At 42.3% G+C, this 18,165-nt stretch overlaps 1 protein-coding gene across 9 annotated transcripts in view; it reads left to right on the forward strand.

The window, feature by feature from the left end:
* Positions 1-18,165, forward strand: part of TTI1 (TELO2 interacting protein 1) — a 43,364-nt gene that overhangs the window by 5,163 nt on the left and 20,036 nt on the right. For 3 of the 9 annotated variants that reach the window (XM_060078642.1, XM_060078644.1, XM_060078643.1), the window contains exons 2-4: positions 6,533-6,646; positions 9,079-11,421; positions 15,807-16,016. In XM_060078642.1, coding sequence (XP_059934625.1) covers positions 9,120-11,421; positions 15,807-16,016 — 2,512 coding nt within the window. In that variant the 5' untranslated portion in view covers positions 6,533-6,646; positions 9,079-9,119. Of the gene's footprint in view, positions 1-3,140; positions 3,200-6,532; positions 6,647-8,373; positions 8,426-9,078; positions 11,422-15,806; positions 16,017-18,165 lie in introns of those variants that run through there. The other 6 variants (XM_060078639.1, XM_060078638.1, XM_060078646.1 and 3 more) reach the window with 4 other exon arrangements.

Here is an 18,165-nt window from a genome sequence, read left to right on the forward strand (position 1 = left end):
CTTTGGGGTAATCCTGTTTAGGGTTCACTCAGCTTCTTGAGTATATAGATTTATGTCTCTTGCCAAATTGGGGGAGCTTTCAGTGCTTTGAGTCCTTTTTCAACCCTGCCCTTTTTCTTCTCTCATTCTGGGATGTTTAAATCATTTGTTATAGTCCCATAGGTCCTTGAGCCTCTTTTCAGTCTGTTTTCTCTTTGTTGTTCAGATTGAGTAGTTTCTCTTTTTCTGTCTTCCATGTTACAGATTCTTTCCTTTGTCCCCTCCATTCTCCTGTTGAGCCCATCTGCTGAGCTTTTTATTTGTTATTGAATTTTTCAGTTCTAAAATTTCTGTTTATTTCTTCTTTGTATCTTCTATTTCTTTCCTGAGGTTTTCTGTTCTTTTGTTTTAAACAAGTTCATAATCGGTTATTGAAGCATTTTCATCACAGCTGCTTTAATAACTTTGTCAGATAATTCTAATGTCTCTGTCATCTTAGTGTTAACGTATGTTGATTGATTTTTCTTTTTTTATTCATTTGGAGATCTTCCTGGTTCTTGGGTATGGTGAATGATTTTTGACTGGACATTTTTGTATTATGTTCTAAGACTCTGGACCTTATAGAAGTCTTCTTTTTAGTTGGCTTCCTCTGAAACCACTCTGGCAGGATAAGGCAGGGGTGGGGGGACCAACCTTGTTACTTCCAAGTGTAGGTAGAAGTCCAGATTCCTCACTCAGCCTCCTTTGACACCCATGAGGGAGGGCTCCTAATTACTGTTAGGTAGAAGTGGGAGTCCTGTCTCCCCACTCCTACTTAGCCTTCTTTTTCTTTTTCCCCCCATCTTTATTGAGATGGAATTGACATACAACATTGTAAAAGTTTAAGATGTACCATGTAATGATTTGATACACGTATCAGTGTATATATATTGAGAATGGTTACCACAATAAGGTTAGTTAACACCTCCATCACCTCACACAATTACCCTTTTGTGTGTGTGGTAAGAACATTTGAGATCTACTCTACTGTCTTAGCAACTTCATGGATCATCAGACTGACCTTGCAAACTTTTATAATAGATTCCCAAAACATACCTGCTCCACCCCACCCCCAACATAGATTCTGATTCAGTAGATCTGGTGTGAGGCCCAGGAATCTGTACTTACATTGTTTCCCCTTGGTTCTGATAAACAGTTGGGTTGGAAACCTCTGGTGTAGTGAAAAGAATGCATACAGCCTTTGGAGTCACACAGGCTTGAGGTGAATCCCACTGCTTGCTGTGTAACCTTGGGCATCACTTAATCTCTCTGAACCTTGCGTTACTCAGCTTATAGACGAGGAATTTATTTGTGTACATTGCCTAGCATATGGTGGGTTTTTTCAACAAATATTAATTCTCTTCTTTGTAGTCAAGAACTTGTGTTGGCAATTCTTTTATTTAAACTCCTATTTCTGGGATCTAAACCCAGTCTTTCTACCATGTGCTAGTTAATTCAAAGTTAGAAGTTTTAGAGATCATCTTATCCACCGAGTTTATTTTATGTTGAAGAAACTAAAATTCATGGAAACCACACTTCAGGTACTGTCAGAGCCAGGACTATCACCCAGATTGTCAGATTCCTGTTCTCATACTCATTCTGTCTGGAAACACCCTAAAAAATGGGCTGGCATACAGTCAAAATCTAGAACTATGAATGCCACCTGAGAGTCAATCTAGTACGATCCTCCTGTAATGGATGAGATCAACTACCTGTAGGAATAACTCACCCCAGGAGAAGAAGAGGATGGTGGGTTTTTCCCAGACTCCAGTTCACACATATCTGATATCAAAGATCCACCAAAGAGAGAGCCAGACCTTGGTCTATGGTGATGGATTCAACAAGCATTTATTGAATGCCTCCTCTTTGCCGGAAGCAATAAACAAAACTGTCAACTATTACTGCCCTCATAGAGCTTATATTTTAGCGGGAAGAGAGAGACAATAAACAAATAAATAGGTGGATAACTTGGTTTGACAGATGGTACTAAATGCTATGGAGGAAAATTTCAAAGGCAGGGGAAGGAGATTGGGAGTGCAAGGCAGGGGAGGAGTGAGGGTGGGTTGCAGTTTTAAGTTGGGGTGATCAGAGAAGGCCTCCCTCAGAATTCACATTTGAGTAAAGCCCTGAAAGGTGAGAGAGCAAGCCGTGAGGATATATCGTGGAACAGCAAGTTACAAAGGCCCCGAGCAGGCGGTTTCATCAGAACATCACCCCTGTGTGAGGCATGGCTCACTTGCCATGATGGTGTCTCCCTCTCGTCTCTGCCTTTATTAGGGGCTACAACTTTTCTGCTTTCTGGCCTTTGCTTGTGAGGTATTGTTCCTTGAACAGCCTTCCCATGCAGCCCCAAGTGTGTAGTCCCCCCACCCCAACATAAATCCTCCTCCCTCCATGAACCCTTCCCTTTTGGTGTTCATTCTTCTTCTGAGTTCCTTTTGTACTTCCCTGGGGTTTTTTCCTCCCTTTTTCACTTTTTAACTATATAATACAATAAATACCTTGTGGTCTAGTATCTTATCTTTTAAGTGTCTGTAAAGTATAGCACCTACAGATTGTCCCGTTTGCACCACCTGGATGCCATGGCCCAGGGATCTTACACAGCCCATTCCTGTGAAAAGGCAGAAAGAGATGGGAAGGAGGGGAAGAAGCTGCCAGGGGAATGGGTTCACTCAAGCACTCCGATTGCAGATCTCTTCCCCCACCTCCCCAGTGACTGCTTTCTATGACCACGGAAGGGGTACACTGAACTCAGAAAGGGTTAGAGTCAAGAACTGGTTTATATAGTCACTGTCTGCCACAGTTGAACTCTGGGTTGTTTTCTCGGCTCACCCTGAGAATCAGCTTGTTCTGAATGCCTCACCCCAGTATCACTTTCTGGGCCAGAATACCCCAGTTGCTGTCAGTTATATAAACATCAAACTTTGCAGTGCCACTTTAATCAGTGTTGCATTTTATCGGACTAGAATCTAGGACTCCTAAGCTTCTAAATCTCTGAGCAGTTCCTTCTGTAATTGACATATTGTCACACAGGTGTGATTTCATGACCATCCCATAAAGGTATATGATTGCCTTTTATAGTCATGCTATACTAGCAATTTGTTATACTCTCTTCCTTACAGAAAGCTGTTTTATGTATTTCTGAGCCCGTAACCCATTCTTTTGAAGATCTCCAATTGTGGTAAGTCTTCATCTGTATAGTATCCCATTGGGAGAATATACCACAGTTTATCCATTCTACTATAGATGTGCATTTGGGTAGTTTCTTTGTGGGGACAGTTGTGGCTAGTGTATTCCAGAACACATCTATTGGTAAATTTATGTATGTATTTCTGTTAGGTATATATCAAAGAATGTGATTACTAGATCATAGAGCATATGTATGTTTACCTTTAGAATAATAGATATTGCCTAAGGATTTTCCAAAGTAGTTGTATCAATTACACTCTTACCAGCATTGAATGAGAGTTTTGGTTGTTTTATATCCTTGCCAACGCCTAGGATTTTCTTTTCCTTTTTCTTTTTTTCCCCTTTTTTTCAGCTTAGCCCTTCTGGTGGGTGTGTAACGGTATTTTGTTGTGGTTTTATATTGCATTTTCTGGAGCAGTGATGTTAATATCTTTTCATATGTTTATTGGCCATTTGGATATCCCCTATTGTGGTATGCTTGTTCAAGTTCTTTTCCATGTTTCTGTTGGATTGTCTTTCTTAATGATTTATAGAAAATCTTTTATATTAACTTCAGTGTAGTCCAATTTATCATTTTTTTGTATGGTTAGCTCTTTTCTGTGTCCTGTTTAAGAAATCTTTGGCTACTCCAAGATTACAAAGACGTTCTTTGTTTTCTTCAGACAGCTTTGTTATTTGACATTTCATGTTTAAGTCTAGTATGAGATGTAATCAAGACCTATATATTTTTTCATGTGGATAGCCAGGTGGCACAGTACCTTTAATTGAAAAGACCATTCTTTCCCAGTTGATTTCAGTGTCAACTTTGTCAGGTATGTGAGTCTACATATGGACTCTCTGTTGTATATGTGGGGGCTATTTCTGGACTCTATTCAGTTCCACTAATCTGTTTGTCTTTCTTTTTGCCCTTTAATTATTGTATCTTTACAGTAAATCTTAAAATCAGTGGTGTCTTAAAAATGATACCACCAAAATTTACCAATTTAATTCCTCTTCTTCAAGATTGTCTTTGCTATTCTAGGTTGTTTGCATTCCCATATCAATTTTAGAGTCGTCTTATAACTTTCTATAAAAATGCTGCTGGGGTTTTGATTGGGATGAAGTTGATTCTATACCAGCGGTTCTTATCCAGGGCGATTTTTGTGCTACACAGGACATTTGGCAGTATCCGGAGACATTTTTGGTTGGTACTCTTGGGGGAGTGCTACTGGCATGTTGGGGACGGAGGCCAAAGATGCTGCTAAATATCTGACAGTGCACAGAAGAGCTCTCCACCAACAAATTATCCAGTCAAAATGTCAGTAGTACCACTGTTGAGAAGCTCTGAATTCCTGTAATCAGTGTTTCAGTTGGGCTTCTGTCCACCATCTTATTAAGTATTTGTTTTCTGTTTGACCCACCAGTTTTGCTTTCCTTTTTCTCATTTTTCACCTTTTGGATCAATCAAAAGTACTTATTATCCCATTTTTACTACTGTCTGAACTTTTATAGCTCTTTTGGAGTTTACCCTATAGATTTCAACATGCATTCTTGGCATGCATGCTTGACAGTCTAATACAGATTTTTTTAATCACTTCCTGATACTGCTAGACTCTTAATACACGTAACTCCTTTTATACTATCCATGCACCTTTTGTGCATTATTGTCTTGCATTTTACCTTCAGTTGTGAAAAATAGTTTTAGAGGGTGTAAAATTCAAGGTTGGTAGTTACTTTCTTCTCACACTTTAAAGATGTCATTCTGTTTTTTTCTGGATTTCATCATTTCTTTAGAGAAGTTGCCTGTCACTTCTGTTGCTGCATTACTTTTAAGATTTTTCTCCATACTTTTGGTTTTTCAGCAGTTTGACTATGATGTGTCTGTGTGTGTTTCTCTTTGTATTGTCAACTTGGGCTTTGCTGAGCTTCTTGAATCTGTGGGTTGATCTCTTTCATTTGTTTGGACGTTTCTCAGCCATTTGTCCCCCAGCAGCAGCCTTCTCTCAGAAGTCATGTATTTTGAGATCCCTGAAGACTACGGTTTTGCATATAGGACTCCATTCCTATATGACCACATTAAAAGCATCATGGTTTCTTTTTCCTCAGTGACAGCCCTCAGCCTGGGCCTCTTCGTAATCCTGAGCCATGTCCAGGATCAGCAAATGGAAAACAAACAAACAAACAAAAAAACCCAACTATTGATTGTTGACTTACTGTGAACTTTCATCCTTCACTAGAGTATTAGTTCATCTGGTCTTTGTTGCTTCTGCAATTATTTGATGCTTTAAGAAACGATTTTTATAATTTATCTGGTTTCTCTAGTTGTCACCAGGAGTATTGGCCTGCCATACCTTACTATATCCTACTTGAAAGGAGAATCTGTACAGATGTTTCTGAGTGCTTATCATATGCCAGATGCCCTTGTAGGTTCTAGGTGTAGGATTGCCCAGTCTAAAGTAGGTAAAACAGGCATATACAAAATAATTCAGCATGCTAAATACTGTAATAGCAGTACGTACAGTGGTAGGAGAAAGGAGGAAAATATGAAATAGCACTACCTGTTTAGGAAATTGCAAGTTTTATAATTTCACATGGTTGCAGTTTCAAGTTCAAGGGGTGAAGCAGTGCGAAATGAGGTTGATGAGACAGGCAGGGGCCTGATGGTGCAGGGCCCTGTATGCCATGGTAAAAAAGGTGTCTGTGCTTTAGGCAGGCTACAAAGAGCAGGTGAAGGATTTTAAACATGGAAAAGAGTGATCCAGATTTTTGTTTTAAAAAAATTACTTACATGTCAGTGTGAAATACGGATTCAAGAAGGGCAAGCACACAAGGCAAGGGTGGCCAGAGAAGAAACCATTACGGTCAGTCCAATATCAAATAGATGATTATCATCATCAACAACTTTGAAAGATGTTGAAGGGGTAGAACTGATGAAATTTAAGGGAACAGTGGAATTAAGAGGGAGGTGAACGAAAGCAGAGAGGCTAAGGCGTCTAGCCCCGGTGAGGACCATAAGTCACAAAGGGAATACAGAAGAAAACGGATAAGTTCAGTTTGGGACAGGTTGTGTTCTCACTTCACTTGCTCTATTACAGTTTTTGTCATATAATCTGAGAACATAGTTCAGGGGACCCCAGGTTACTGTCTTGAAACTCCTGAGATAAATAAGAGAGATGCAGAGCCCCCGGCCATCGCCTTCACCCCAGCTTTAACCAGACCCTCTGATTTTATCTGTTTTACGTGCTGGGCTTCCACTTAAACGTTTTATTGGAAGAAAGTTTTCCATACTAAAAGAAAAAAAAGTTACCCAGCAACGTTTCCTTCTTCATTCATCTTCCCATTTTAGGTCTGTTTCGAGTCACTTCTTGTTTGAATGGAGTCCTCTGGTAGGGCACGTGGTGCTACCCTCTCTGAATCCTTGCATACGGCTCTTTCACCCTGACAGCTGAATATCTTCGCTGTAAGTAGGGTTTGGGGGCCACAATCCTTTATTTGCAGTCAGTAGATGCTCTTCCACTGTCTTCTATTGCAAATGAGAAGTCCAAAGACGGTCTTTTTCCTTTATAAGTTATTTGTTGTTTCTTCCTGAAGGCATATGTGATTTTTTTTTTCCGTTTATCTTTTAGTGTACAGGAATTTTACCACAATTTGACTAGATGTGTATCCTTCAGTCTTTTCAATCTCCAGATAAATCCTTTTGCAGCTCAGAGAAATGTTTCAGTTATTTATTTGTTTTAGCACCTCCATCTGTTCCTTTTTTTCCTTCCAGAATTCTCAGCTATTTATATGTGGGTTCTCCCAGATCTGTGCTCCAAGTCTCACATTTTCCATCTCTTTGTATTTTTGCTCAGTTTTAAGATAGCTCTGCTTGATCTTCCCAGCCACTAATTGGATCTCAGCAATTAACCGCCTTTTTTTTTTTAATCAATTGAGCTTTTTTAGTGTGGAAAGACATGTTTTTAAATTCTAAGAAATATCTTTTGTCTTGTAATTGAATTTCCTTGTTGGTCTTAATTATTTTTCATAGTCTTGTCTGTCTCCTTTAGCATTTCTGTTAAACTAAGGTTCACTACCTCAAGGGTGCTCTATTTGCATTTCCTGCTCCTGACTGTTGGGTCCCATTAAGTGGTTACTTCCTTTGCTTCTGTTGTTCTAACTACTAGTACCTTGGGTAAGGCGTGGCACAGTAGCCTCAGGGTCATCAGTGTGTGAGCTGGTGCTGATAGGGTGTCAGTAGTCCCTGGCCCAGCTTTCTGGCCTCCACACCTGGCATTTTGCTAGTCTGGAATAGGGAAGATTTGAGCTTCTTCCCTTCCCTGGCTTCTTGAGGGTCACAGACCAGGAGATATCCCCCCAAGGAACCTCACAGACCAGCATTGCCTTTCCTCTCATGGAGTTCTGTGGACCAGACTCTGTCCAGGGTATGAGAGCCTGATTGTTGCCCTGGAGCCCTCTCCCGACCCATGGAGGAGATCCAGCACCAGCTCTCTCTCTGGGCTGAGCAGGTCTTGCCCACACCCACCAGGCACCACTTGCCTGCCAGCACTACTGGGGACAGCGAGAAGCAGCGGACACTTTCTTGTCATCATCTGTTCAGAAGCCCCCGGCAAATAGATCTGAGACAGAGAGAGAGAAAGAGAGAGAGAGAGGGAGACACCACCAGACTAGGTGATCTCTAAGCCTCCATCCAGTATCAGCGTTTTACAGTTGTGCATGTTTAATGGTCTCCAGCTTCAACTCAGTCCTCAGTACCCTTGGGCCACACTTTTGTGTCTTCCCAGCATGCTCTGCTTCCCCAAAGGGAATATTTGAGAATTTTATTTCTCTCCTCAAGCCCTCTGTTTACCCGCCTTCTTATTCGCTATCAGTCCATGACTTTGCATTTCCCCTCACAGAGAAAAGAGCCTGTTCTCTGTGAGGGGAAATGCAAAGTCATGGGCTGATAGCCCATGTGTAAAGTCGCACAGCTCCTTCACTTACCTATAAACCTGTCTCCTTTCACTGCCTGCGTGCCATCCACCTCTCCATCCTGCTCAAATCTCTCTTCTCCCGTGGTCTCTGTGATAGTGTGCGCTCCTGGTTTTCCCATTTCTCTGGCCACTCCCTTTCATTTTGTTTTGCTTTCAGTCTCACCCAGCTCTGAGTCTTCTCCTGTATTACTGGCTGCCAGGGGGGTCTTTTCAGTGCATAAAATTGTTCCTATCACCCTCTGCTTGAAACCTCTCCATGACAAGAACAGGTAAAATTAGTCCAGGCTGATAAAAGTCAGAGTAATGGTTACCTCTGGGCAGGAGAAATAGGAGTTGATTGCAAAGGGGCATGAGGGAGCCTTCCAGGGTGCTGGAAATACTATATATCTTATTTTGGGTAGTGGTTCTATGAGTCTCTGCGTACATTAAAATTCACTGAGCTGTTATGTTAAGACTAGTGCCTTTCGCTCTATGTATATTATACCTCAAGTTAAAAAAGACAAAACCTTCAGTGGCTTTCCATCACTACCACAGGTTAAAATCCATACTCCTTAGAATAGCCCACAGGTTCCAATTCACTCCTCCCTTGAGTCTTGGCTCAAGCATCTTCCTCCTGTGAAACCCACCCTGGCTTTCTGAGTGTTATGACGCATACGTCTTCTACACTCATGTAGGACCATAAGCACAGGCCTAGCCTAATTCTTAAGAGACTGTGTTGTAACTGTACATCTGCTTCCCTCCCTGGACTGGGAGCTCCCTAAGACTAGGAACCGGCTCTTTTCCGTTCCACTGCTCGCCTAGCACCGTGTGGAGTGACTGGTACATAAGCCCCCACTGAATGTCTGTTGAATGAATGAGTGCAAGTTCACTTTGTATTTGCTTTGAGCTTGGCCTTCTTTACTGAAAAGTCTTCTCCCTCCAGCCTGCAGGGTGTTTCCTCAGTGAGAGGAAGCCTGTTGCACAATGGCGGTTTTTGATACTCCAGAGGAGGCCTTTGGCGTCTTGCGTCCCATCTGTGTTCAGCTCACAAAGACCCAGACAGTGGAGAATGTGGAGCGTCTGCAGGCACAGTTACAAGTCGTGAGTGACTCTGCCCTTCAGGAACTTCAGCAGTACATCCTCTTCCCTTTGCGATTTACCCTGAAGACCCTGGGCCCCAAAAGAGAGCGCTTGATCCAGAGTGTGGTGGAATGCATCACCCTTGTCCTCTCTTCAACGTGTGTGAAGGAACAAGAACTTCTCCAGGAACTCTTTTCAGAACTCTCTGCTTGCCTGTATTCACCCAACTCCCAGAAACCTGCAGCTGTGTCAGAGGAGTTGAAATTGGCTGTGATCCAGGGCCTCAGTGCATTAATGCACTCGGCTTATGGGGACATCATTCTGACTATTTATGAGCCCTCCATTCTGCCTCGCTTAGGATTTGCTGTATCTTTATTGTTAGGCCTAGCAGAACAGGAGAAATCAAAACAAATTAAAATGGCTGCCTTAAAATGTTTACAGGTTCTACTCTTTCAATGTGAGTGTCAAGACCATCCAAGGTCCTTGGATGAACTTGAGCAAAAGCAGCTGGGGGATTTGTTTGCTTCTTTTTTACCTGGCCTCTCAACTACACTGACCAGGGTCATCACAGGAGACTTTAAACAAGGGCACAGCATTGTCATGTCTTCCCTAAAGGTCTTTTACAAGACAGTGAGCTTCATTATGGCTGATGAACAGCTCAGAAGGGTCTCAGAGGTCCGAGCAAAGCCTGCTGTGGAGCACAGAGTAGCGGAGCTGTTGGTTCACAGGGAAGCCAGTTGGGTAAAAAATACCGGCGACAGGTTGACTGTCCTTATTAAAAAGATAATTGAGTGCGTTTCAGTTCACCCACACTGGAAGGTGAGGCTGGAACTGATAGACTTTGTCGAGGCCCTTCTCTTGAAGTGCAGTCAGTCACTGGTCGAATCAGCTGGTCCCCTTCTGAAGGCTCTGGTGAGTCTGGTAAATGATGAGAGTCCTGACGTCCAAGCCCAGTGCAATAAAATTCTGAGATGTTTTGCAGATGAGAAAGTCGTGGTGGGCAGCAGAGCCTTTGCTGACATCTTGTCAGAAAACCTGCACTCCCTTGCCACGTCCCTTCCCCGCCTGATGAACTCCCAAGATGATCAGGGCAGATTCTCTACTCTCTCCTTGTTACTCGGGTACCTGAAACTCTTGGGCCCCAAAGTGAACTTTGTCCTCAACTCTGTGGCCCATCTCCAGCGCCTTTCCAAAGCGCTTATCCAAGTTCTGGAATTAGACGTGACCGACATCAAAATCGTTGAAGAGCGGCATTGGAACTCTGAGCATCTGAGCACTTCTCCAGAGACTTCAGCCTCGCGGCCATGGGCTCAAATGCAGAGGAGATATTTCCGCTTCTTCACTGACGAGAGGGTTTTCCTGCTCTTGAGGCAGGTTTGTCAGCTTCTTGGTTTCTATGGGAACCTCTACTTGCTCGTGGATTCCTTTATGGAACTGTACCACGAGTCTGTGGTTTACCGGAAGCAGGCCGCCATGATCCTTAATGAACTGGTTGTAGGGGCTTCTGGGTTAGGGGTAGAGAATCTTCATGAAAAACACATTAAAACAAACCCAGAGGAACTGAGGGAGATCGTGACATCAATACTTGAAGAATACACAAGCCAAGAAAACTGGTATTTGGTCACTTGCCTGGAAGCTGAAGAAGTGGGAGAGGAGCTGATGATGATGCAGTCAGGCATTCAGGCCCTCACATCTGGTGCACACACCTACCAGGCTACCTCTTCTCCCACCTTCTCAAAGCCAAGTCCCACGATCTGCTCCATGAACAGTAACATCTGGCAAATATGCATCCAGTTGGAAGGGATTGGCCACTTTGCACACGCACTAGGGAAAGACTTCCGTTTGCTCTTGATGTCAGCCCTCTATCCAGTCCTGGAGAAAGCTGGAGACCAAACCCTGCTTATCAGTCAGGCGGCCATCAGTACCATGATGGACATTTGCCAGGCTTGTGGCTACGACTCCCTGCAGCAGCTGATCAATGAGAATTCAGACTATTTGGTAAATGGGATCTCTTTAAATCTGCGTCATCTATCTCTCCACCCGCATACCCCGAAGGTCTTGGAAGTCATGCTACAGAACTCAGATGCTAGCCTGCTCCCGTTGGTGGCAGATGTGGTTCAAGATGTCTTGGCTACCCTGGACCAATTTTATGATAAGAGAACAACTTCCTTTGTCAGTGTACTGCATGCCCTGCTGGCAGCATTAGGTACATTGAGAGCCCTTTTTTAATGCTGATTGGAGGGAAGGAATAGTATCCTTGTTCGCCTAACTGTTTTTTTCTTTGTTTGGGGTTATGCTATGGAGGATGTTATTTGAATAGGTGTCTGTCTGGTCCCACATGTTACGGTAGAGTTCCATTGCTTATGTTTTTATACTTTTAATAATCTCTACCATCTATTGAACCCCTGCTCTGTCCCAGGGACATAAACCCTGCAGACTAAATGTAAACATTATTTTTATTTTGCAGGTAAGGAAGACTAAGGCTCAGTGAGCTCCTACTTAGCCAAGGTCACACAATTAATAAGGAGGCATGTCAGGATTTATGACAACTTTGTTCTTTTCAATATACCAGACTGCTTCTGACAATATTTAGAGTTAGCAGTATCTATGCTAATGGCGAACAGGACTAATGTAAATTATTCAGTCCACAGGTAATCTAGAACAGTACTGTCCAATAGACCTTTCTGTGATGATGGAACTGTTCGATATCTATTCTGTCCAATACAATAACTACATGTGGCTAGTGCAGCTGAGGAACTGAATTTTTAACTTTTACTTAAATAGCCACATGTAGCTAGCTAGTGACTGCCATGTTGGACAGAGCAGGTCTAGAAACTTTCTTTTAACCTTTTAATTGTATGAGGTGGTTTGAATTTCTCTACTTCCCTTTCACCCTGTTGGGTGTCTGTTGGAGGTGTTACCCACCATTAAAATGGCAAAGTTTTGGGCTTCCTTGGTGGCGCAGTGGTTGAGAGTCCGCCTGCCGATGCAGGGGACACAGATTCGTGCCCCGGTCCGGGAAGATCCCACATGCCGTTTAGCGGCTGGGCCCGTGAGCCATGGCCGCTGAGCCTGCACGTCCGGAGCCTGTGCTCCACAACGGGAGAGGCCACAACAGTGAGAGGCCCGCGTACTGCAAAAAAAAAAAAAAAGCAAAGTTTTGGACTATAAGAAAGAGAATCCCTTCACTGGATAGTCAATCTTCGAATGAAAAAAAAAAAAAAAAAAAAATATATATATATATATATATATATATATATATATGAGCTATATACATGAGTTCCTTTTATCCAAAGAGCATACCTCCAGTATTTATTTCAGTACTTCTAATAGCCGCCAAAGTAGGTGGAAAGGTCACTGACCTCATTTTGTCAGCTGAAAAAGCTAAGACCATGTAAGAAAGTTTCTCAAGGAAGGTGACTGAACAGGGACAGTCCTCTGCCCTGTAGCTGATACCACTCCCAGTGTTCATTCATTCATTCATGAGCGTTCACATGCAGTGTACGTATTCTCTTATTCATTCAGTAAAGATTCCCTGCAGTATGTTAGACACTGTGCTAAGTCGTCAGGATTCAGCAGTGAACAAGATGACTAAACTCAAGGAGCTTTCCTGCTACTGCAAGAGAGTAACAGGACAGTAGCAGAGTGGTCAGGGGACTTGATCATGGCACTTCCTTTCTGAGGAAACAGCATTAGAGCTGAGACCTGGAGGCTGAGAAGGGCCCATCAGTACATATGGAGCTGTCACATCCTTCTTCTGGTTTTTAAGAACATTCAGGCAAAGGGAACAGCAGGTGCAAAGGCCTGGAGGGAAGAAAGGGCTTGGAGTCTTTGGAGAATGGAGAAGAGATCATTGTGGAGACAGTGACACAAGATGAAATTGGAAGGCTGGGTGAGGATGAATCCCACGGGGCCTTGTAGGCCAAGGGAAGGAGTGGGGGTTGTATTTTGCAACCACTCAGAAGCCTGTGTGCTGGACTAGTCACTGGGATGGCACTGGTGACCAAGAAGAACATGGAAACACTCCTAAGACTGGCTTACTGCTTATAGATTTTAGACTCTGAGTGGCTTCCATGGCCCAAATATACCCCAGGCTTCCACGCTTAGCGTTTTGAGTAACTACTACATGTCAGTTTGAGTTTTAAAAAATATATTAACAAAAGGCCTATTAAATATATCCTCTCAGGAGATATCTCCATTTGGGCCATGAAAATTGAATTGCCTTAGATTGCCAGTGTCTTTGGTCATCTCTAAAGAGGAATCCTGTGTAGCACCTTTTCTCTAAATTGCAGAGAGGAAAATGAGGATGGTTAAGCTTGACTTGAGAGCATCCTAGGAAAAGCAGCGAAAGTGGGGATAGCTTTTCTGAAAGTTTTGAGATAACCCCGACTACACTTGCATTTTGAATGGTAAGCAGTACTGGGGAGTGGATCAGTCTCACCCAAATCAAAATAGCACTGTCTGCTGGCGTGTCCTCTTGTCATTCGCATTGTCTAACTGATGGTCACTCTTTTAAGATGGGAGTGAAAGTGTGGTCTCAGAGAACTTCCAAAAGGTTTTAAAAGAACCCAGTATTTCTTTTAGGAAATTGAGTTACCACATACACAGTGTTTCACAGGCATTGACTAAAAAAGCATTAGGTTCCACAGTGAAGGCAAGAAGCATCAGTTAAATTACTGCTTAGCACCAACTACTGATTCAATGATTATTCATAACAACAAAAAAATTGGGTAGATTTGAAAATGAGAAAGCATCCATACCACATACCTCAGCACTCAGAGATTGTGCCACATCCACACATGCAAGGCCGTGTTTTTCTGGACACAATGTTCTATTGTGTGGCTGCACCATAATTTAAGCAGCCCTTTCTTGGTGGACATTTTGGTGGTTTCCAGTCTTTCGCCCTCTCCACCCCCAAAATGCTGCAGTGTACTCTCTGTAGGTCATTTTGGACATGTCTGAGTATACCAGTAGAGTATATTCCTAAGACAGTTGCTGGCTTAGAGGGTATTACATTTAAATCTGTGATAGGTAAAGAGTTTCAAATTGCTCCGTGAAAAGGTTGCACCAATTTAAACTCCCATCAGCAATGTAAGAGAGCGCCAATTTTGCCACCCCGTCACCCACACTGTATATTACCTAGCTTTGTGATCTTTGCTAATCCAGTAGGAGAAAAAGTGCACCTTATTATAGTTTAATTTGCATTAAGAGTGAGGTCGAGCTGCTTTGCCTTAAATCTAGAAAATAATCTTTGCAGCATGTCTACTTTTAGCAGTGTAAATGCTGGGCCCTGGCTTTAACCCATTGGGGATGCAGTCCCTCAGAGTACATTAAGGACAGATTTATGTCTGGGCACTGAAGAAATGGCATAATCGAGGTTCCTCCATGTAGGAACCTCCAGGTACTGGACCGAATGCTCTCCCATCTAGCATTTGCTCTCTGCTGCTCCCAGTGGCCTGGCCCTGGCGTAGCCCATCTGCTGTTGCTGTGGTCTGTGCAGATGCTCCTTGATAGAAAAGAGATTAGCAGGTGCTAAAGGTCATCAGAGACTTCTCCCCTGCTCTCTGCAAAAGGAGGGCGAAAATTCAGGCCATAGGGGTTTCTTGTTGATTCATTCTTTAAGTATTAAGACCCTTATTTGAAATGAAGCCCTAGGGGACCCCAGTATACAAAAAGAGTTCAAATTGGAGCAGGGCTGGTGAAAGAAGGCATAGAAACCCTGTTCCCATCCTTTAACCTGCTGTCTCTGGGTGCCCTCCCTGTTGTGACCCTGAGACATTTCTGCAGAGCCCTAGGGCTCCTCAAGACAAAGTTTGAAAACCACTGGTTCTGTAATGTTTAAGGCTTATTCTGCGGTGACACATCAGAAGTATTGGAGCATCACTAAAAAAGGAAAAGGTTTGGAGAGAAAATGCCAGCCTTCTGAAGCATTTTATATCAAATACCTATGTGAGACTGTGTCCGCTCTCAAGGCTCTGCAGAGCCTCTCTTCCGCTAATGAGCAGTGTATCCTGCACTCAGAATTTTGTCACTGGTAGCTTTCCTCCAGTCTAGCGTATTTATTCATTCAGCATATATTTTGAGCACCCACTCCATGCTGGGCATGTTAGCTTTCCAGTGGTGATCAATGGAACACAGTGTCTAATGGGAGATTTCAGACACTAAACAATACATACGAAGTAAATACAGTAATTACAAATTGTGATGAGTTGAAAGAAAAGAACATGGTGCTGTATAAGCGTATAAAAGACCTAAGTTAGATTGGCGGGGTGGGGGGGGGTGCGTCAAGGGATGGCTTTACTAGGCAACGTATATTTGTATTGAAACATGAAAAGTGAGTTGGAATTAACCAGATGTTACATAGGAGGTTAAAGTATTCCAGATAGTAAGAACAGCATGTGCAGAGGTTCTAAGGCAGGAGGATACCTGGCACATTGGGCAGCCAGGAGTGGTTAGAAGAGGTTGGAGAGACAGGTAGGGACTGGATCCTGTGGGCACCATGCAGGCCATGGCAGAGAGCTTATTCTACTTAGAAAGTACTAATGCCTGTTGTCAATGACCAAGGTGATCATTATAACACTTTATTTATAGCCCAGTGGTTCCCAGACACAGGTCATCTCGGGCAACTCCAAGAGCAAAGTGTAGGGAAAGAGGGAAGTCATTTGAGCCAAAGACCAGCAAGTCTTGAGAAAGGACGTGAGAATACCACAACAGCCGAAGACATTGAACGGTTTGTGCTGAACTACCTCAAGGAAAAGGATGTAGCAGATGGAAATGTCTCGGATTTTGATAATGAAAAAGGTAACTATTATTTATTTTGGCCTCAGCTGTTTTTTACTTTTTGGGAGCAGATTATTATAAAAACAATGAAACATCATGATAGAAAGTCTGGAAATAAGAAAGGTCACAAATAACCCCCGCCATGCAGACGTAAGCATTCTCACTTTGTGTGTCGTCTTTTTCCATCCTTTTCTATTGCAAACCTGTTTTTGTTTGGTTGCAGCCACAGTTTAAATGCATTATACCCTTTTTGCATTTCATTATATAATAAGGAACTCTTCATGTTGCTATGGAGTTTTCATAACTAATGTTTTAATAGCTGCCACTAAGTATACATTCCCCTGTGGGAAGTTTCTAGCTTTTCACTCTAATAAACAGTGCTGCAGTGCATGATTCTATGCACGTGACCTTTTTCTTCTTTTTGCATATTTCTGTATAAATCTCAGAAGTGAGATTTCTAGGTCAGGGATATGAACATCATGTTATGCTTGCCAAATTGTCTTTCAGAAAGGTTGTGGCAATGTACACCTTCTCTTCTGCAGTTCAGGATTAATACTGGTTTCACCACAAGCTTGCCAACATTGACTATTAACCAGTTTTACTTCTTGCTAAATTAAAATGGTTCTCGTTATTTTACTTTGCATTTCTTTGATTGCTAGAAAGGTTGAGCATCTTTCTGTATGCATCTTTCCTAACAATTTTTTCTTATGCCCATTATCTTTTCATATGCTTTGTCCATTTATTTTATTTATTGGTAGGAGTAGATTCCAGTGTTTTTCTTACCAATTTATATGATAAAGGAGAAGGGAGTTCAGGCTAGTTGAAGCTCTGGCCTATTGTTTTATTCACAAGCTCAATCTGGAGTTTCAGGTCACGAAAGGATTAATAAATTATTAGAATCTCCTCTGCAAATATAAAATGCCAAGTCATAATGAGCTTGGTGGTCTCAGAACTATCCTAAATCAAACTGAGTCCCAAATTAGTTTGTTAGGTCGGAAGAGAGCAGATTTCTTTTTCTTTTTCTTTTTTTTTTTTTTTTTTTTGGCACTCTACTCTGGTGAACTGAAGCCAGTACCTCCAGGATAACAGGAAATAGTAGTTCAATGCAACTAACTACAACAAGTTCCTTCTAAATAGCAGGGAAGCATCACAAGGCCCAAATAATGATTTATGCAGAGTTGAGTTGTTATTCTCCCCAAGAACAGAATTTTCTAATCAGAAATCTATCAGGCTTTTTCTTCTCAGTTTTGTTTCTTGAGCCAACCCAATCCTTCTTGTAAACTGCACCCCTTGCTCAAGCCTAGAAACCATGAAGAAGAGGCATCTTGATCCCTCGTAATCCAGATTTGCCATTCTTGTTTGACATTCTAGCATTGTCACTGAATCCATTCTTTCATGATTAGGATCTTCTGGTTCTAGTTGATGTTGGCTAGGAGCAGACCGAATGAATCAAATCTTTCTTCCGATAGCAAAATCCACATCCCTCAGATAACATTTCACAGTAGGTGAATTTCAAACAACAAATCCTCCTCTAGAAAGAAAAGCACAGCCTTATCATTCTTATAATTATCCTTCATCAAGTACACACCACACACTTGGCATTATAAAGAATGTTTGGATTGATGTTGGTTTGACATGGGTTTTTTGTTTTAACCACAGTAAGAGCACCTTGTATATCTGAGGTCCCTTCCTCCAAGAAATCCAAGCATTCTACAAACGCATTTTCATTTATCTTTTCAGCGTCTGTTAGAGACAGGTGTGGACTCTACTGTAAGGTTCTGTTTTTCCAGCAGAGGAAACTGAAATAGCAGAAAGTTAGGGGAGCAATGCTTAGCTCAGTGTAAATGAGCACAGCTGGTATTGAGGGTGTGGGGAGACTGGAGGTTATAAGCAGCTAGAGGAAAACCTTCAGGGGAGGAATTTTGGCCAGGGTTTCATGCAACTCTCAAGTCTTTTTGTTGTTTTAATTTACAAACTTACACCTATCTCATGCAATGCAGCACTCCAGGCAATGAAAAAAATGATAATAGCTGGTGACATTCATCTCATTTAACTCTCTCAGCAAGCAGATGAGGTATACATGCTTTATCCCTTTTTTTCAAATGAGGTGACGTGGGATGAGAGGAGTTGCTAATAGGATGTGGAGGCAAGACTTTAGTCCTCTGACCAA

Source organism: Mesoplodon densirostris, chromosome 16 (genome assembly GCF_025265405.1).
Source record: "Mesoplodon densirostris isolate mMesDen1 chromosome 16, mMesDen1 primary haplotype, whole genome shotgun sequence".
NCBI classification, from domain to species: Eukaryota; Metazoa; Chordata; class Mammalia; order Artiodactyla; family Ziphiidae; genus Mesoplodon; species Mesoplodon densirostris.